This window comes from Seriola dumerili, unplaced genomic scaffold (assembly GCF_002260705.1).
Source record: "Seriola dumerili isolate Sdu_G_001 unplaced genomic scaffold, Sdu_1.0 BDQW01012242.1, whole genome shotgun sequence".
Lineage (NCBI taxonomy): Eukaryota > Metazoa > Chordata > Actinopteri > Carangiformes > Carangidae > Seriola > Seriola dumerili.
Window position 1 is genome coordinate 450,976 of NW_019186497.1, and position 21,499 is coordinate 472,474.

A 21,499-nucleotide genomic window follows, 5' to 3' on the forward strand; every position below is an offset into this window, starting at 1 on the left:
CAGAGCATCCTCAGTCACCATCACACACTGACTAACAGTCCTTTGAACTGCTGGAACGAACAAAATACAAGAGAGCATTTAGACAGGAAACAAGACCATGAAATTCGTAACAATAAATGCCGTCTTTGAAGAAGAAAATGTGGACAAAAATATGAGAAATTCATTTTTATTTAGAAATTAAGAAGAGGGTTTCTACAAGAAAATGATTGATATTTAGCATAATTGCCTATTAAAATATCAGCAGAACAAATACTTAAACAGTAGGAGCTTTAACAATTTGTATTATTTTAAGCATCTCAAATAAAGTTAATTTACTTCAGAAATAAATACTGAGCTCCAATCATTGGATAGGGTTCTAGGGCAGAGAAATCGGGTCTGATAAATGGATCTAACAGTGAATACTCTGATCTGTGCTGCACTCTAGACTTTCTCAAAGTGTCGACTTGGCATTGTTAGGTCAAGTCCCTGCACCCTTAGGTCTGTGAGGTGCCAAATAAATTAGGGGGAGAGGTAAAATAGAGTAAAAAAAAAGTCCAACTTAAACATTAGCGTAAGCATTTGCCTTATCACCCCAGGTCTGCGTTGAGAGTGGGGGAGAGTGGCTGCACTGTAAATTAGCTTGGCGCTAAAGGGCCCTGTCTGATAGACATAGTGCACCGAGCGCTAACACAGATGTCGAGGGCTCATTTACAAAAGCCGGGCTGCTGTGTTGCGCCAGTGGCCCAGAGTGAGTCGACAGCGCTTTTCTCACAAATATTGGTTCTGCTGCCCCGGCTCAGCTTGGCTCAGCCCAGCTCCCACTGAGTAGGAGCCGGTGAGGGAGAGAAGAAGGGAGGGAGAAAAAGAAGAGGATGACAGTTTTCCCAGCCTCAGCCCAGGGAGTCAGGCTTTTTCGCTGACTGGTGTTGCGAGCGTGGCCAGCTCTTCTGTCAGCACTTTCCTCTCCTTCATCTTCACGCGCACAGCCTCCATTAGCTGGCCGGCAGAGGGGATCTGCAGGGGAGGGGAAGGATAGAAAAAGGGTGTGGGGGCAGTGGTAGAAAGGGGTTAGAGAAAATGAGGAAAACACACAAATACACCACTATTAAAAAAAGCCAGATTTTGACACCTGGCAACTTTTCAGAAAGTCTATTTGTTGTCTTGTGAAACTAGAGAACCTCACATGGGGCCTGCGGACTTGTGAAACTTTTGAGGGACCATTCACATGGAGTGTTTTGACAAAGCAATTCATAAAACAGGCAGCACAGCAGTAGTTTCAGCATTTCATTTCACACTCCTTTTTTTCTGAGTGTCCATTCTCAATCAGTGATAATCCATGATTCTTAAGTATTAAAAGAAAGGCTCACATTTCTTTCAAGTCTGTCTTAAAGCACCATTCACATGCCTATACAATATGTACATTTAAGCAGTTCTTGTCCATACTGGCAGTGAAGGGATCCCTTCCTAAAGTAGCTCTAAGATAAGAGATGGGGGACAAAAGTCACAGTCCTCATTCTTAGGTTCAGCCAAAGTTAATATGAGGCATTAGTAGTTTCAGTCAGATTTATCGAGGGGGTTCAGCCCTCTGTTACCATCCCTCCACTGCAGCTCATCAAGTCAACGTTTTATACGTACACAGTAGGTATTTTGAATCAGATCTATTGGCCAAGTACATTTACGCATACACAGAATAATAAACAAAAACGTGGCTAACTTACTAACTGTATTTTTGCATTGAAAATGGACTGTGGATTTTGTATCTCATCTTTCATTGGAATCACGTCAGTAAGGGATCACCTCATGGCCAATGTGGACAAGAGGAATGATTACAGCAACTAAACACGATACATATGGGTTGTGGGAAATATTTTACGGCAAACTGAAAAAATGTGACGCTGCCGTTTAAGTAGAGCATAACGGAAACCATTGCCTTGTTTCGGTGGGGCTGAAGACAAACTACACTTTCCCTAGAAGCTTAAGTTGATCACTTTTCAGCAGACATGCCCTGAAGCATAATTAAAACAGCCTATGCATCACTGGGGACATTTATAGCATTGTTGTGTTTTTACTGGACTGTATCTGTCCTGGGAAGGGAAGAGGATGAGAACTGATGTGCACTAAATCATACAGGATTACAAAGGTTGAGTATGCAGAAATTTCTATGTGTGTTTTCTTAATTTTTGTTGTGCAAGTGCTGGAAAGGTGAAAATAAAGTGGTGGGTAGGACTCTCCTCAGTCTTTGGGCTAATTGTGTTTTTCTTCTGAATCGACACAAGGATTTTATGGTCATTAGGGCGCCTGATCAAAGGTAGACATTCGTACTGTATCACCCATAAATATTCACTTCAAGTTATGTGCCTTTTATAAGCGGCGTTTTTTTTTTTCAAGCAAGGGATTCAAATTAATTCCCTGAGCAATTTCCCAAGTCACATGGCCTGAGATGAGAAGTGGACAGGCCGAACTTAAAATAGTGACTTCAATATTATAAAATGTTTCACTTTTCATCTCTTAAAAGAGAATGTGAAAACATAAACTACTGAAGCATACAGACAGAAACAAGCTGACACAAGCCTGAAGTGCTGCAACAAACTTTACTGTATAACATCTCCAGGAGGGAATACGAGGTATCGTGTTGCTTTGAAGTGATTAACACAAACTCGCAACACATATTGGAATTAGGTCTGTAGCTGACATGTTTTAAGGACACAGAAAAGCACTATGATGTGATTTGAAACCATCATCTTATCAATTTCCAATACATCTGGAGAGTGAGTGCCTCAGAAACTCACATGCACAAAAACACACACAGTCCCCCTGCCCCTTGACACCTCTGTCTTCTTCATTAAAGGTAACAGGAGCTGGGAACACAAGGCCTTGTGTGCTGGGAAGTGTGTGTGAAAGTGTGTGTGTGTGCACACTTGAGCGTGTGCTGTACAGTGGGGAGTCAGTTCCAGCAGCACTGGATGCATCAAACACACAGCACTATTCCTCAGAGAACCACTACATTGAAGTAACTGCTGAGATATCTCCCTCTGCCTCTGGCCTCCAGGGAAAACTCACTCTATCTGTTTTACACACACACACACACACGCACACAGGCACACACACACACACACACAATTTCCTGATCAGCTAATTGCGCTTAGAGCCACTAACTATGCAAACAACCCCCACTAAAATAGAGACACAGCCACAACACAAGGCTCTATGGGACAGCAAAGTGGGAGACTGGACTGGATCATTAAAAGTACAGATATGGGAATATGGGTAAACAACACTAACAGGTAAACATGATCTAGATAAATCCAACATGAATACGATTTAAGCCTAAAACATTTTAAAACTACAAAAGAAACCCAACTTCTACTTTCAATTTCTTCATTTTTTACAAGTACTTTTTGGAGGATTTTAAGTCTTTATCACAGACAGTGGAGAGATGACAGGAAATGAGAGAAGGATATGCAACAAAAGTCCCTATAGTCCCTATACTTGAACTGGGTATGTTGCAGTTTATGGTCAGTCCTGAGCACAGGTATGATAGCATCAATATCTTTATAATGATTTGGTTTGTTTTTTATAGTTGATGCATGTCACCAAGTACAGTGAGACACCTTTCTAGTCTCTTGGTTAAAAAATGATTCTATTGCATTAAAATAAAATACCTCTTGTTCTGATTTGTCTCCCTGAGGTTTGAGACTCACATCGTATTCACACTCAGGCTCACAAATGGGACAAGCAGGACTATCATTCCCTTTCATCTAACTGCCACATTTGCTGGGGACCGATACCCTGCAGGGTGGTTGGAGGTAAGCTGTGATGCAGCTGCTCTACTGGATCCCCTGGGCTGCTTAAGGCAGTGTTAGGAACTGGCAGTAATGTTATGCTACAGTTGATTTAGCTGGGCCCCTGTCCCCTTTGGCAGATCGAGCCAGCACCAGCGCTAAGCAACACAACCACTGTTTTGCAAGAGGTCCTGTCCCCTTTGGCAACAATGAAATAGCTACTGTAGCATTAAGCCATGCTAACTCACATCCATTACTATTCAAAAGGCCCTAAAGAACAGACCTTTTGTTTAGGTATGATCTCATGAACATGTTTCAGAAGTGAATGGACGTGTTAAGCCACTGACACTGACAGTGTGTGCCTGTGCGTATATATATATATATATATATATATATACACACATATGTGTGTGTGTGTGTGTGTGTGTGTGTGTGTGTGTGTGTGTGTGTGTGGGTGGGGTGTGTGTGCGTGCATGTGTGTGAAAAGACAAGGACAGGAGCTGCAAGCAAAAGGTGTTTTTATGAGCCAATTAAATGACATTGCTACTCTATAGCCTGGGGCACACCTTAAGGCAAGGAGCAGCTCAAAGCTGCAGCACTCCAGTGACCATTGTCTGGTAGTGGCATTACACACACCAACTTTTTTTTCCTTAAAAGATCGATCATTCCAGCTCTTTTGTCTTCTCCCTTGGAACGGGTTAGCGCAATTATTTCCAAGGGCCCAGTTTGTGAGTAGCTGTAGAGATTGTGTCAGGCTGCTGGATATCTAAATGAGTAAGAATGAGGAGGGAGGGGGAATCAGGGAGCCTAAAAGAGATATAAGGGTGTACATCATTCAAATTTCTGCTTTTGCTCAGCAAATAACAACTGAGTGTTTTTTTCTCAGTCATTCACCAGTTTACCACCTTATCAATATAATATAATTATAATATATAACTGTAATAGCCATATATAATTCAGTAGATGTTGCTGCTTAATTTAACTCCAATATTCTACGGTTGACGTGACTTTTGGGCCCTTCAAAAGTCCTACAGGAGTATATACCTGTATACCTGTAACAACATCATAACTAATATACAGTATATTTGTACAGTAATAAACAAAGATGTACACTACAGCTTAATTTCATAATAACTCTAAAAAAAGTATGGTGACATTTGACTGGAATGACATGGGTTTTTCCAGAGAGGTGAAGGATTCCTGTTAGAAATCTTTGTCCCTGGCTGGTGAGCTGTCTCCAATCTAGGCCACTATTCAAGGTAAGGGAGAAGTAGTTACAGTAGTTTTATCACAGAGGGGAAAAAACAGCTCTTTGATCTTTGATCTTCTCACTTTTGTTTGAAAATCAAATTTATCAAACGGGGGAATAACAACAACAACAACAACAACATGATAAATAGATTTAAAAAAAAAAAAAAAGCCCAAGCACAAAGGCACCATACTAAGAAGTCTTGCATTTGATTATCTCCGATAATGAATATGTCACATTTGCAAAAAGGGGCTCAGGTAAGAAAATCACTAAAGCACCGACAAGCCTATTCTCTCCCTCTCCTTCGTAATTACCTACCCCTGCAGCGGAACAGATCCCTCTCTTTTCTCCCCTTTAGGCCACTAGAGACTGATATGAAAGGGAATTGGACACTTGGGGCCACAAATACTGTAATTAAAAATCTCTCCTTTTCTTGATACGTTGTTTGGAAACATCATTTCAGTGCGCAACATGCATTTGTTAGGGATCTGACCTAAATACACCCTAGATTAAACACAGGAAAGCACCGGGTCTTTGTTTCAGGTTCCTACTCATTAAGTGTGAAAATGAGGTGATTCAGGCACGACTGGGGTTTAAATATAGAAAGGTGATATCCATACAAAAGAGATGCAACCTTTAGGTAGAATCCAGCAATCAAGAACACACCCGTGATTATGGCTCATTGGCCAAGGTAATGCACTGGGAAGTAGTGACAATCTAAAAAAGTGGCTGTGCATTGAGCAAACTTTCACATACAAAACAGGATAGTGGTAAAAAAAAAAGAAAAAAAGAAAAAAGATTGCCTTTCAATGTTTGTTCAGAGACATAAGGGAATGTAACACATCTAGCCATTTATTCAGTGAGGAAATGTCCACTTTGATTATTAACTCTCTTTCTGTGTTAATTTTAATTTTTGGAGTCCACTGTGCTCCAAAGGACGGCCCTTGGGTGCAATCAGACTGGCGGTAACCTTTAAGTTCCATACCTCAAGAACAATAATATTATTCACCTGCCTACTCCAAGCAATCTAAACATGCTATTTGCTATACTGTAGCTTGCCAGGTTAAGTAATGACCCCAACCCTTTAATGTCAAAGGAACAGCACCAATAAGCTACATCTGCTGTTTGTATTCATGTGAATTACAAGTCGAACACACTGAATAAGTCACATTGTGCAATGGCATCAACAACTTTAACACCAGTCTCCTCCAGGGAACCTCCCTCCACTGCTCCAGTGTCATATTTACAGTACAAAGGCTCAGCTCGAGTCCCCTCCACACACATACAAACACACTTACAGAGACAAAAAAAGAGTGGCTGATTTAATTAGTTCAATCATTAAATGAGGCTTAATTAGAGTCACTTTCCTTCAGAGAGAAGTGTGGGACTCAGAGCTGTTCCTTGTCATTACAGAGGCATAATGAGCCACACAACACAAGACTCTACCCTCACCCTCACAGCACCGATAACAATAGAAAACTTTCTCTGTACATTAGTAAGGCACGGAGCCTTTGATATGTTTAATACTGAGGGTTAATGATGTAATGCCCTATGAAGTGCCGATATAGTGAGAAGCTTTGACAAAAAGTGACACAAATAGATAGTTATTTAACGTCATAAAAATGATGCCATTTACTGTTGGAGCAATGAGCTACAGCAACCTCTCCCCAAAGTTCGATAAAGGTTTGAAATTACAAGATTCATTTCAGCCCTGTAGTCCATCCATAAACGCTTTTGTTGTTTTATAACATGTCCAGTCCAGATTGGTCCAGCCTGTCTCTACTACTGTCTTAATGTAATGTTAACCTGCTTGTTATAGTTTGGAGGCTGATAAGAAGTGATGCTTGTACGTCTCCCCTGGGTGTGATTGTGAGGTAAATATTAGCGGGCCCTCAGCGCCACCCCATACCAGTAAACCAAACCACTGTCCTCTCATAAAGAAATCAACAGAGTCAATGACTTTTTAAACGTTATTATGCTGTCATGAGGCTTGAGATGGGTATATGTGTGTACAAAATGAGTCTGAAAAATGATCTGGAGGGAATGTGTGTGCTTGCGTGCATGTGCACACGCTTGCATGCACATGCTCCTCCTGTTCATTATTGGCCAGCAGCAGAAGCCAGTCATTTCCCTGTCTTCATAAAGACTTGGCCCATTAAATTCTACCTCCAGTCAATAATTAGGACTCCACAAATAAACCAAAGGCAATTAAATCAATGCTTCCCCGGGTCGGTGCCTGGACCCCACAGCCCACATGGACACTCCATCTTCAATGCTGGCCTTATTCATGGTGGGTTGCTGTGGAGCCATACAGTGCACCCCCTGGCCTGCTCATGATTATTAGATAGCACCGTCCCTCGATCCTGGCTATGGAGCGCCGCTTATGGTGGCTCTCTACTGAGAGGCATAGGGTTTGATTTCATTAACTCACCAGTGGAGGTGAGAGACGAGGAAATGAATGCAATGTTTCATTTGGTTTTGAGTGGACATGTGGGGCAGCGGAGAGGGGGCTCCAGAAATCTATGCCACTTCCTTGGCATGAAGGGAGCAGTAAGTCAACACATACACAGTCACATGTCTCCACAACATTTGTCAATGTGTTGCGGATGTCTCTCTTTCTTGTTATGTTGACATGTGGCAGTGCATGACAGTGATGGCGAACAATAGCCCACACACAGAGACACAGATACACACATACCACTCATCTGGTCTTTCACAAATGCACACACGCACACACACACGGAGACACAACACAGAGTGAGTGATGGGTTTGCTATTGACAGGGCCACTGAGATAATAAAGTGCTGTCCCACTGGCAGCTCCATTAGGCACTGACAGTGACAAGATGAGGCTGTCGTGAGTGTGCACACGCACACACGAATATGTACACATACCCACACATACCCGCACACACACACACACACACACAAAGATGGACACATCCTCATCCTCTTTCAGTGACAGCCAGCCAGTTAAGGACATGGATCTCTCTCTCATCTTTCCTTTCACTGGGTCTATTTCTGTCTGTGTCTTTTTATCCAAAGAAGTGTGTGTGAGTGCAGCTCGGGGGTAAGATCATATCACCATTAGGGGAGTGTGTTATTAGTGTCACAGGCAGGGTGACAGGCCAGGCCATTCCACTTCACAGATGTTCTGCTTGGTGAGCCTTTCATAAGCTATGACAGAAAGTAGAGAAATCAAGGGGGTACAGTTTGAGAGTTTTAGAAGTGTATTCCCTCAGTAAGGAAAAGCTGGCTTCTCGGCATCAGCAGACATGTGTAGTACAGGCACATTATCATAGCAGATCCATCTAAACTGACCAATATTTAGGTGCTAAAGTGTCTTTGTTTGGCCTTTCTCTGGTGTCTGGGCATGGATGTAACATTAGCCCTTTGGAAAAAAGACACAAATACGAAAGAGACAGGAGGAGACAGAGACTGGTGTCCCCTTGATACGAAAGTACGCTTTTAAAATCCCAGACAGTGAAAGGGAAACTGTGAGATAGAGAGGAGAGGAAGAAATTATAAATAAATAAATAAACAAAAAAACAGAACAAGATGGACTTGAAAGGGGATAGAAAAAGTCTGTTTCAGTGAGGGGGGATGACTGCGGTGGTCCCACCGGTCCCCACAGGGACCTGGGGGCGAGTCTCAGCCTTGTCATACTCCGCTCTTCTCCTCCTCCACTCCCCACACCAGCTCCAGCGCCCCCCCCCTCCTCCACCACCCCTGTTCTGCCCACGGAAAACGTCGATAGCAAGCTGCCGGTGCCGAGGTCTCTGGTGGACACTAGCTCATTCTCCCGGCATCGACAGGCCCGCCAAATCAATATTTAGTTCCCCACTAACAAGCTGCCTCGGGGTCTGAGCCAGAGAGAGAGAGAGAGAGAGAGAGAGAGAGAGAGAGAGAGAGAGAGAGAGGGAGAGAGAGAGAGGGAGGGAGGAATGCGGGACAGTGGAGGATGGCAGAGAGAGACAGAGAACAGGGACTGAGAGCTGTCCAGCTAGAAGGGAAAAACATGGATTCAGTAGAGTGGTGTGTGTGTGTGTGTGTGTGTGTGTGTGTGTGTGTTAGTGTGGGAGGGGGAGAGGAAGGTGGAAAGGTCAGAAGAAGATCTGGGGAACAAGAGAACAGTGTCTGGTGTGTGTCGTGGTGCGGAGGCGACGCATGAGTGCCTGCGGCAGCCGCTGACAAGAACACAGACAAGACACACATACACACACTCGACACTCTCAATCATACACATATCACAGCGAGCAGACGTTGACAGCACTCGAGTAAAGCTCCAGCAGAGCACTCACAGATGAGTGGCTGTGCACACAAAGACTCACACACACACACAATGAGGATGTAGTTGCTTTTCTTTGTTTTATCTTTTGCATCATTGTTTCAGAGCCTGAAGCAGGACATATTTGGGTGGGAACTTAAATTCATCCTCCATTTACTGAATTTGGGTGAAACTAGTATCCAGCATATCTACAATTTGCTATAAAATGCCCAACCAATATGGAAATACAAACACCTAGATATCAAGCTTGAAAATCATGTCTAAAACACCTATGAATTTTCATTATTTTTACTTAGACAGGCTGAGTAATATTATTATTCAATCCTAAAATGGAACTGAAACTTGACATTTTAAGGTATTGCTCTGTAAAAACATTTGGCAAAATTCATTTGGCAATATTAATCAAATTACAACTTATTAATAAGTAAATGTAAACATCTAGCTGCTTGTAAAACAAGAAAAATCCATTCAACAAAATAATGTGCAGTTTAAGAAAACAAACTTCCTCCTGTTGGAAAAGTGTATCATTTTCTTTGTGATGAAATAAGTCAAGCAGTGTTGTATCTTATATTAGACTGCACAGTTGGCTCTCTCAATGCCACTGCTTGTAGTTTCAAAGTGGTGGTGTAATAACCTGTAATGCAATACAGATTACAGAGTACTTGTAATTAAAACCAGCACATTTTTTTGAGGATTACTTAGTTTTGAGAGAGTACCACTTCTCTCAACAGTTCTCTGTTACCTTCTGACACTCCAGACAACACTTCTTCTACTAATCTAACCTCAATTAAGAGCAACACCAGGCTGATAAATCATTTTACCCTGAAGGGCGGTTTCTAGTAGTTTGCACAAGACTTCTCATTACTGAGAGTGTGCAGGAATCAGTAATGTTATTGCAGACGGGTGAGTTTTACCTTTTGCTGCAGGATGTGGTTTAGCTGGTCCAGCCACTCCTGGTCTCTTGGACTCTCTGAACGAGCCTCTGTTCCCTGCAAACACAACAGTGAATATGTACATATATTGTATTGACAGGTTGTAGGCTGAAAAATACACATGATAATGGACATCATACTGATGTTTAGAGAGAATACTTATGTCACTTAAAATATTAGAGTTTTGTATATGGATGAATTTTGTAAAAAAAAAAAAAAAAAAAAAAAAAAAAAAAAAAAAAAAATCAATTGAGTCAGACTCAATGTGTGCTTGATACTTGGTGTTTGTAGAGAGAACCTGCCACTGTATCTTAGCACTGGCCTCTGTGTGTCTCCTGCTCGAGGGCAGAATTGTAGCATCACACCAGCCAGGACCTTGAAGAGGCTCTCTGGAGACTCAGTGGCAGGATACGGCAGTATACGCTTTCATGCTACTCATGTATAAAGACCTAACAGAGTGGTAGCCTTGTTACTGCTAATGAACAGGGTGAAGAGTGAGTGCGTGGCCATGTACACCTCAGTGCTAATGTGCTACCTCTTCACTTCGAACCCCAGGTGTTGCTGCTCGAAATGATGTGACGGCCCTTACACTGCCTCACTGGGACACAGGGAGGGCAGGAGGGGGGAAAGTGTGTGTGTGTGTGTGTGTGTGTGCACTGAATTTAAAAGTCCCTGCACTTGCAGAGTGGCGGACCTAACAGACACAATCCTGTGAAGTGTGGAGTAGCGCCTCATACAGACTTTATGTGAACTTTGATAGTCTGTTTCAGCTGCTGACTTCACCCGTGTGCTCTGAAAATTACCCAGTATTCATAGCAACAGGGATGTGAGTTACACAAACAAATGATGGTTTTGAGACTAATAAGAAAAAATCTGATCAATTATGTTTTTGAGAATCCTCCTGAGAAAAATATTAGTAATGTTAATGCTTAGGAAGGCCATGGGAAGTATTACCGTACATATCAAACATCATATTACCAATCTGTACGTCTGTGGTTTTTTTCTTGTGCAGCAGCTGACTATATTCCCAACGTGAATAAAATTCAGTACTGTAAAAGAAAATGAGAAAATTGGTACATATTTGTGCCTGACTCATCTTGGTCTTGTGGCCACAATAATAATAAAGGCTTTTTACTTTTGCACTGTCACGAAGTAGTGTGCCTTGATTTTTGGTAAGAATCCATTCTCTTTCTTTTGGACAAATTTTCAGAAGCATTCAGAAAGACACTTGTCCCTGTCAGTGAATAAGGTCTAAAGTTCCATCTTGTTGTACATTTTATACCATTGCTGCCCAGTATTCTTCTAACCTTGACCTGATAACAGCGAGACACAACAGACATAATACTGTATGTACGTGTCGCAGTATGCATGACCAAAGTCTGCAGGAGTGCTAGTCCTGGAGAATTGACATTGAGATTAAGTATGGGTTTCACCTAAGCGGTCCCCAGCTCCCTCGAACCCTCTATGTGTGATCCTGGTGATAAGACCAGGGCGAGCCTAATTTCAGTACATATCTAATTAGTAACTTGTGGGAGGGAGTGTGTGGATACATTAGTGAGAAGGAGAAAGAGAGTGAGAGAGAAGAGCCATCTTGTGAGTTCCGTCTTCAAGCCTCCCACAGCTGGGGTAAGCATAGTGTGTGAAAGAGTGTATGTGCATGAGAGTCAGTGTGCTTGTTCACCCTTGGTAGATATATAACAAAGTACTGACCCTCCATCTAACATTAGGTGCAAAACAAACTGGCCCGGCAATTATAGCCTTATTACATCTGGATCATTAACTTCACAACAAGTTGCCCAGGGAGCCTGGAGCTGCTCAGCCCTCACTGGTCCTCAGTTGCACGCTATGGAATGGATAGAGGCAAAGCATCATGATGCATGTGTGGAGTAGGTATGTTTGAGCACATTTAAATGTCGTCTTTTCGTCTATGCATGTATAGAATATTGATTTTGAGTGTGTGTTTTTTATGTGTTAGTGTGTAAAAGGCCAGCTGTCAGTTTGTGTGTGATTTTTAAAAACTTGAAAATAAATTATTAAATTAAAAATACAAAAAAAATAAAATGAATAAAAAAATCAGTTACAAATCAGCAAACCAAGACTAATGCTCTGGAGGAAACAAAATATGTAGCCTTTGGAGGAGATGTTTGTGGTAATGACATGAAGGTCATCTGTTCCCAAAATCCTCCTAAAATATAACCACAACCTGGAATAATTCATTTAAACATTTTGATATGCCAGAAATTCAAAAATGCATTGATTTCCAAACCAAGTACCAATGCCCTACAATGTTGAAAACTTCTGCAAATATTGTTGACAAGAGAAATCTGCCAAACTAAAGAAAAGTAGCTATGTTGGCAATGGAGCATTCTCATTTAAAAGTAAAACTGAAAAGTAAAAGCAATCCCAGTGAGCCCTGTGCTCTCATTCAGCACAGTGGTATCGCACAACCAAGTGAATAAATGAATACACTTGCTATGTGTTGGACTTGTTTAAGACTACCGGGACATCCTGATAACCTCATGTCATGTCAACAGTCTCGATCTCTATAAAGATTGTGTGAAAACTCAATACAAATCACAATTTTGAAACAAGTATCTACGCCTGTAACAAGATTCAAAATCATTTTCAATACATTGTTGACACACAACAATGTGCGACAAACCAGCATCACTTCAAATTATGGATGGCTGTGTAGTGTAGACCTATTTCCTATTCTAAGTGCTTACAACTAGAGTTTAGTCTCATCTTTACAGCTAAAGCAGAGTTAAGATCGGGCAGGTTTAAGTAGGGTGCACTTGATTTTGAGTTACCTTCAACCCCAAGTTGACTAACATCTACATAAAGGCACAGATAACGATTTGGCTCTCTGACTGCGTCCAGCAGTAGTTTCAATTGGTGCACCTGTGAAATGGCCCTTGTCTCTCTGTGACAGTCACCTAAACACAGATGCACGTACAGACACAAGCCATTTGTTCTGGGATCTATTTCTGACTCAGTAACACATGCCTAAATGGTTAACCCTTCTCTGTGACAACATTTACAATTCAGGAAAAACACCAGCCATTAACCACCATTAAAAGGACAGAGAAAACACGTGGTGTGGAGAGGAGAATGATTTTACCCAAAGAGGTTTCAGCTCTGATGAGGGGGACTTTTCGTCAAGTGAGAAACTGTTCCCTGTCATCTCCTGGGTGGAGCTGGGCTGCAAAGGTCTAAAATTGGTTTCAAGTGTGAGTAAGTGCCTGGTGCGCCGTCTCTCATCTTGTGATAGATGGGTGGGAATCCCCAGGGATGGAAGGTTGATTGTAACATGGAGTTGCTAATTGATGACACGACTGCGTATGATCTATGGTCCCACCAAGTTGGAAAAGAACATGAAACTCAGACTTTGAGCAAGCAAATAACAGTAATAGCAAGAATTTTCAGTTCAATGGTTGTTTTCACCAGTAAGAAAAGAGTTGTACTTACTCAACTTGTGTCATATTAAATCTTATAACAAGTTGACAGGTGCTGCAGGTGTTGACAGGTTTTTGATCTTGTTGAGAGCAAGAACACCAGCTTTAAACATGAAGCCACATTCTTCTCTGTTGCACTGCAACTTCCCAATGTATTAGGGACATGCCTTGGTGTGTGGTTCACCTTTACAAAACATTACTTGGTGTTCAGCCTTGCTTACTTGCCCACATGTATCTACTCATCAATAAGAGAAGGTCAGACGGAAGCAGAGATTTTCAGCAAGGCTAGATACCATTAGGTACAGGTGAAATGAACTAAGAACAGAGGGCTTCTGCTTCCCCTTATTTCCTCTCCTCACCACCAATGCTAATCTACCGCATCTGTTCCCAGAGGTTAGGTCAAAGTTACTGTAGCTCCTTGCCACTCATTTAGTCTCAACTGACAAAGAAGATACCCAAAACTACAAATCAATGTTGATGATATAATGTCTTTCCAGGTCCTCTGGTGCAATCACTAAGCAAAACCCCCTGAAAACTTCAGGATGCTTCAAAATTTTACAGTACAGAAAATCTATTATAGGTATGTTGAGTGCTGTGGGCATAATCTAGACTTGATATAGATCCTCAAGTTAGCATTTGTATAACATGTTGACCCACTGTCCCTTGGCCTTACCTGATCAGTGTCCATTATGTCTGCAAGATCATTCTCTGACATATTGAGGATGGAGGCAGCGATGGACTTGGCTTTGATCATAGACTTGGCTGAGAGGCCGCCCTTTACTGCCACAGCGTTGGCCTGCCTCAACCTCCTCCTCTTCATCAACTGCTGCTTGACCTCTTGAACGTCTAAAAGTATTTCACTGGCCAGGGCCTGAAGGAGGAGGAGGAGAAGGAATAAAAAAAGAAGAGGATGATGAAATGGATATGGAAAAACAAGAGGGATAGCTCTGCCTGACAGATGAATAAATGAAATTGATCAAGCATGCGCCAGAGAGGCCTAGTACATTATGGAGGAATATTGAGTTTGACACACTCAGATTCTCTTCGGTTTCGCCTCACGCTCCCTTGTAGGAATATGGACCTGAGGGTTTGTTGCCCTGTCGATTGAAAGCTGAGGGAACACAGCTTTGATATCAAACACACCCCAAGTTTTGCTAAAATCTCCACAGACAGAGAATCATGCATCAGAGAGAGAAAGACAGAGAGCTACTGAAAATACAGCCATTCATTTATTTATTTGCTTTCTGAATGTCTCACAGTACAACAGGGCAGCATAACACTGTTAATAATTAAGCTATGAGGGGCTGTTTCAAATGGTGCCCGAGTGAATGGCAAGTGAGACGAGGAAGGCCTGGGATGGCACAGTTGTCGGGCACTAAATGGGAGTTTGCTCTAAATACAGAGAGACAATTAAATGTTAAAACTGCCACTGTACACGAGAAAGTCAATAAAGTAAACTCCCCTTTGCTTCATTTTGAGCTTATTGATCGAGGCAATAATCTTCTGTATCATTCCCTTGTAAGCCTGCTGAAAAGCTGACCTTGGAATAGATGGTGAGAGGAGGGAAAGGTAGAGACAGGAGAACTTGCGGTACACAAAAACAACAACAACAAAAAAAAAAAATTACAACTTGCTCTTGGATATTGCACAGTATAACCAAGCAAGCAAGAAGTACAATGTACATGCACATACACAAACATAAGTACAAACATACGAAAACACTCAAGTGCATTACGGTAACAAGGGTAATCACACATGAACAATGTTGAATAGCAAAAAACATTTCCACTCCCTTCTTAATTTCACACAGGTGGACCAGGTGCACTTCAGAAAACCTGTGGTGGTTCTCACAGGAAAGTGCTGAGTGAGTAGTTGGAGGCCTGCAGCTTACAGTAAGTGGAGTGTTGCAGTTTGTCTATTAGCAATGAATATACATAAATATACACATACTCAGACATTCAAATGGGACATTCAAAAAAACAACAGATTATACAAAACCCATTCAGATTAAAATAACAGTATATAGAAAAGGTAAAACAATGGTATATATAAATCAGCTCATGGCAGACTGAACTCAATAAATCAAGAACACCGTGACTTCTCTGTTAAAATTCACAGTCATCCAAATCAGCAGGTCCAGTTGGCTTTGAATGATTCCTTCTGGGTAACAGGAATACTAGCACTAGGTCTTTGGTGTAAAATAAGCAGAATATCACTGATTAAAGACGACGAGCAGAAATCATAACCATCGTCCATCGTCAAAGGAAGGCAGCTTTAGCTCTTTTTGGTGATCTGAGAGCTGTGTTTACCCTTAAGGAATACACAGCTCATTAACTAACAGTTGGATATCCTATTCTTTTATTTACAGCCTAATAGATATTCACTGTCACTAGTCAAGGGTTACATTCAATTGACCTAAACCCTGCATGTGGAAATAATCCAGACAGAGATTAAGGGGTGAATTTATCACTCATTCTCAGCCCTGGGAGAGACAAAAAGAGGGAGGGAGAGAGAGTTTGTAACCACAGACACACACACAACACACAAGCTATTCAAATGCATACACAGAAGGTGTTGTGTGTGTTAATGTGTATGTGTCTGTGTGTTTGTTAAGAGCTCTTAGCCTTGCTAGTACCAAAATCACTACAGCCAGAGGGCCAATTTAGACAGGACGAGGATTAGGGCATGGAGATGAGGATCAAATGAGCAGCTAAAAGACATCCTCTTTAATAACTAGCTACCTCTGAACCTCTCCATGCACATGAGGACACAAAGGGCCTTTCAAAAACATAAAGAGCAGAACGGGAGGAAAAAACACTTCAATTTTGTGAGATTATGCAGGCACTGATGTAAAAAAATAAAAGTTCATTCAGCCAAATTTGAGTGAGATGGTGAATTAGGGAAGCACCTTTTACAGGTATATGAAAAGTATATGAAGTAATCATACATAAAAATATTATTCCATCATTAAGAGACCCACACCTAGTCCATGTAATTAAAAATACTCATACATTTATATATATAAATCCACACAATCTTGTAGTTTTCAGCAGGGATGACAAGCCAAAATATTCTGTGTTAGAGAACTACCACCAGCATATGTGTGTGTGTGTGTGTGTGTGTGTGTGTGTGTGTGTGTTTGTATGTGTGCTGTGGAGTAGTCACTACATGCAGGGCCACTGTTTAGCAGTTCAACAGCAGTGCTTACAGCCTGGGGCGTGTGCAGGGGCCAAAAGGGTTTGCTGGCACACAATAAAAAAAAAAAATCACCACGCACATATACACACACACAGCACATACAGGCACAAAGAACTAAAAAAAAAAACAAGCTCATAAAGACACACACACAGACACATCTATACACACACATGCGCAGCCCTCCAGTCCTGATCAATACATGACAAGAGTAAATCTCCTCCGGACGTCAGGCAGTCCAATCAAAGGGCTTGGTGTTCTTATAGGGGATCACAGGAGCCAGGGGGAGACAAACAATGATGTGAATCCTCAACAACAACACAATGGCCCCACCAGCCTAGGGTTATGGGAATGTAGGAGAGGAGTTCTACGAGCGTGAACTGTATTTCTATGCACGTGTGTGTTTCCACATGTAATTCAGCTTCTATTTTAGGTTACAAATTTGCATGCATGTGTGTCTTCCTTGCCTTATGAATGCTTGTGTGTGTGTATGCAGAAAAACAACAGAGAAGAAAAAAGAAAATGAAAGCTTTGGTTGTGTGAAAGAAATCAGAGGCTGGAAAAGGGAAGTGGATGATAAAAACAAATCCTATCCACCTCAAATGTTTCTCAGGTGCAAGTGAGTCATAAAAGAACAAGAATTGTTGCAGTAACTTCTAATATGTCTGGCTTGTGAAGACAAAACAATGGGAAATGGCCACTAAACTGTTTCCATAATCTGCCACTTGATTGATGTCTATGTGCAAATATACTGCTACGACTATCTATCTCTGCCAAGCCCTTTCCTGCTTTGACAGACAGGCGTCAGCTGAACAAAGTTGATGGACAGTCTTTATCAGTCTCTGCCAGACACACATAGACTGACACATACACACAAACACACCTCAAGGTGATGGATTAGGGCCTACACAAAGGCAGTGGTGCCCATTCCCACTGGGCACACAGTAGTCTCACAGTAATGGCCTGTGTCTCCTTACACACTGTAACAAAGTGCACATGCATAATGGCACATATACACATCCAACCACCACCTGAAATTCATAGAAGAACCGGTTGTGGTGGCTGCAGGCTAAGCAGGGTTGTGCTGACATCATTTCCCCTAGCTACACCCCCGAGCTGCTCCTGGGGGATCCTAAGGCTTGCCCAGGCCATGTGTAACACCTCAAGTGTGTTCTGGATCTGGGTGTCCTCCTCGCTGGACATGCCCAGAATACATCAGGGAGGCATCCTGCAGATGTCTTGATCAGATGCCTGAATCATCTAAACTGGTTCCTTTCAATGTGAAAGAACATTGCTTCCACTCCGAACTACTTCTGACCATCTTTGTGGTTATTAAATGAGCAGCTTATCTTTAGGTCATTAGGCTCATCACCATAGTTAGGGTCTGGAATGATAAACGACAGGTAAACTGAGAACCTTGCCTTGAGATGCAGCTCCCTCCTCCCCACAACAGTGTGGTACAACACTTTATTGTTGGCATCTTGCCAATTCAGTTGTTTATTTTCTAACAATGGCATCAGAGGTGCTGATTCACATCATGCCTAGACTGCAATCCACCCCAGTGCATATGGGAAGTCAGTGTTTAATGAAGCCAAACATTGGCAAAAAGCAGGGATGCAATCCTGGAGTCACCAAACAGAACAGTCTATGGACACAGCCCACTTCGGTTAAATGGTCATGACACTGACATCCCAATTTTCCAAGTACCACCCAGAAGACACACCGTGGACAGATGGGTAAGCCTCCTCCAGGTCCACAATACACATGTAGGTTGGATTGCCACCAAGAGGTACAACAATGTAAGGGTGAATCTCATTAACCCCTTGCAACTTGTCAGTGCAGAGCTTTCAGACTACTGACTTGTGCCCAAAAAGAACAGTGTAAGCAAGGTCAGCCCTACCTCTCCCTCCTATCTGAAAGTTCAACAGTATCCTAAAAGGCCATTTAAAAGGTATTCTCCATGGCATTCCTAAATTCATGCAACTCCCAAGTTTTCACTTCTGCATCAACAGACCCAGCAATCCTTCTTGTCTCTCAGTACACATATGCTATCAATGACCCAGGCTGAACTTAAACCAGGACCCAAAAACAATTCCTTGAGAGCTCGGTTTTCTCAATCTCCACACCTTGGAGGATGAAGCTCACAAACGCTTGGTGTGCTGCCCCTCGGCAGGATTCTGGACGTTCAGCTAATCAGAAGAAACTGAGCTTTTAAGGAGGACTCTTAAGGAGGCCTGAGCAATTATTGCCCGTTAGGACTTTCTGAACTGTGAATCATGCAAAGATACCCCAATGGAGGCCCACATTATAAATATAGAGCTGGAGGTCCCCTTTATAGGAGCTATTTGTAAGTTTTGCTATTGCTACATAGCAAGCATTAACTGCTCTTTACTTACCGGCCTACAAGAAATGTTGCGAGCTCGGTATCAAACTTCAGTCCTTTACTCAGCAAGAGCTCTCTCCAGAGGTGGAAAGCAACATGAATATCAATTCTTGTCTCTATTGCATATTTTATTCCACTGAAACGAACATGCTAACCAGCTAGTCCAGGGCGGTTGTGTCACTTTCTAATAGCGACTCACTATGGCCTCTTATCTGCCCTGGAGATGTAGTGCAGCTCAGAGGGCGTATTATAACCTCTTTTCTTGTTAATGTAACAATGGCCGAAGCTCTTGTCAAGTGGCAATCACCACAACCTGCTCCCAGCAAGAAACCATGTTTGGCGGCATAGAAAACTTACAAATAACACCTTTAAATGATTTGACTGGTCAAACTCTGGACTCTTGGCCTTTAATCCCTTGCCCCTTTCATACATTACCTTGATGAAAGAATGAAGCTGTTCCAGCTGGGAGTAGGCTGTGCCTAGCTGTCTCTGAAGCCTGTCCAAGGAATGGGAGCTCTGCTGGGTCAACCCCTCCATTTGCTCAGTGGCTGTCTGTTCCAGTGCAGCCAAAGCCTGTTCACTGGCTCCTACACGAGCCTGTAGGGCATGTATGCGCTGTTCCTGTAAAGAAAAATAGCAGCTGGTCAGCTAAAAGCGAAATATATTTGTTTTGGGAAAAACAGAATATCTGCAAAGACATGGGAATGAATTGTAGTACTGGCACAATTTGAAATTTTCTGATTTTGGTGACGCCTACTGGTTGAGAATAAATGAGCTGAAAGCCACACAGAGACTGCACCAATTTTCACCAGGATTGTTAGAATAATTTTAAGGGTGCTATCATCACAAAAACAATGCATTCTTAACATACAGGTGCCTATGAAAAGTATTTATCCCACCTGAGATTTGAACCTTTTTTTTTTTAAAGTAAATTTGATTGTTTTACAATTTTGAATCTTTGTTTAACTTTGACATTTGAGTCTCTTTCTGTAGATGAGTGCCAATTTATTTTATCCTCTGTGATTCAAAGTTCAAATCATTAAAAAGTCAAAGGGGGTGAAATATTCTGTATTCATTATGTAAAAAGTGGACTGAAATGTCACAGCTTGGGTGTAAAGATTCATGAATGGAAGCACTTTCGCAAATCCTGAAATATTTCCTTTATTTCTAATAATGATATACTGTTCAATATAATCCGATATGATGCCAAAAATTTTGCCCACAAGTGCTGTATACTGTGACAGTGTACAGGTAGAAAGGAGATAATCATAAAGGTCAGATACTGAACAAAACTTGCCTTTCATTGTGCAAAGTGCACAAAATAACTTACTAAAGTTATCCAAAACACTGTTGTGATGCAACATTTCAAATGTTCCTTATATGATCTGAGTAAGAACCAGCAGTTTGGCTCCAACCTTTTTTTCCAGGTCCTCTTTTAGTTTTGTACAGGAGGCCTCATACTGATTTTTCTCTGTGGTTGCAACATTCAGTCTTCTCTTTAGAGATTCAATGAAGGCCTTCCTGTTGGAGGCCTCTTCTGATAAAGTCTTCACCTGGAAAGAGGTAGAGCAAAAGAAAACTAGAATGTAAAAAACAAAGTAGAACAAAGGGGTACTGCACTTCTTTTTTCTATAGAGACACTTAAGTTATACACTTCCAGGATTGGCTGAGAACTAGGCCTACTTTCAGTCCTGACAAATGAACCGTATCTTGTCAGTAACATGAATTAACTCTTTTTCCCATATTAGAAGAACTAATGATGTCTGCACTCTGCACTGTTTCACCTGTCCTCGCGATTCCCCTCCTTGCAAACTCTTTTTAAAATAATCTATGATTTGAGACATTTCTGCAAAAAAACCAAAAAAAACAAACAAACAAAAAAAAAACATACACGATGAGATGTAACATTATTTTAGGGAAACTTTTCAAGAAGCTGGGTGTGCTCGGGTGTAAAAGAGACAATATTCACTTGTTTGAATAGCAGCAAAATCAGGTTGCTGCCTCCTTCTGCAGGCAGAAAATCCAGCGCGGAAGTGTTCTTCTTCTTTGGCAATTTCGGACGTCTCTGCCTAATGCACGGATTACGATACAGTGCCGCTACATTGCCGTAGTGGCATACAGCCGCAATTGCAGTCACAAACGTCAAATCCACCGAGTAACGAGAAAACAAGTAGGCGAAATTTGACGGAGGCGGCTGCCTCGCAATTCTCTATGCAGGAAAAAACCCTGACTTCACT

General features: G+C 41.9%; 1 protein-coding gene across 1 annotated transcript in view; it reads right to left on the reverse strand.

Annotated features, from left to right (window-relative positions):
* Positions 1-761: 761 nt before the first annotated feature.
* Positions 762-21,499, reverse strand: part of cntln (centlein) — an 81,361-nt gene continuing 60,623 nt past the window's right edge. Inside the window, exons 21-25 of the mRNA XM_022770109.1 lie at positions 20,678-20,815; positions 19,698-19,883; positions 14,358-14,555; positions 10,212-10,286; positions 762-993 (exon numbers count right to left, since the gene is read on the reverse strand). Coding sequence (XP_022625830.1) covers positions 883-993; positions 10,212-10,286; positions 14,358-14,555; positions 19,698-19,883; positions 20,678-20,815 — 708 coding nt within the window. The 3' untranslated portion in view covers positions 762-882. The remainder of the gene's footprint in view (positions 994-10,211; positions 10,287-14,357; positions 14,556-19,697; positions 19,884-20,677; positions 20,816-21,499) is intronic.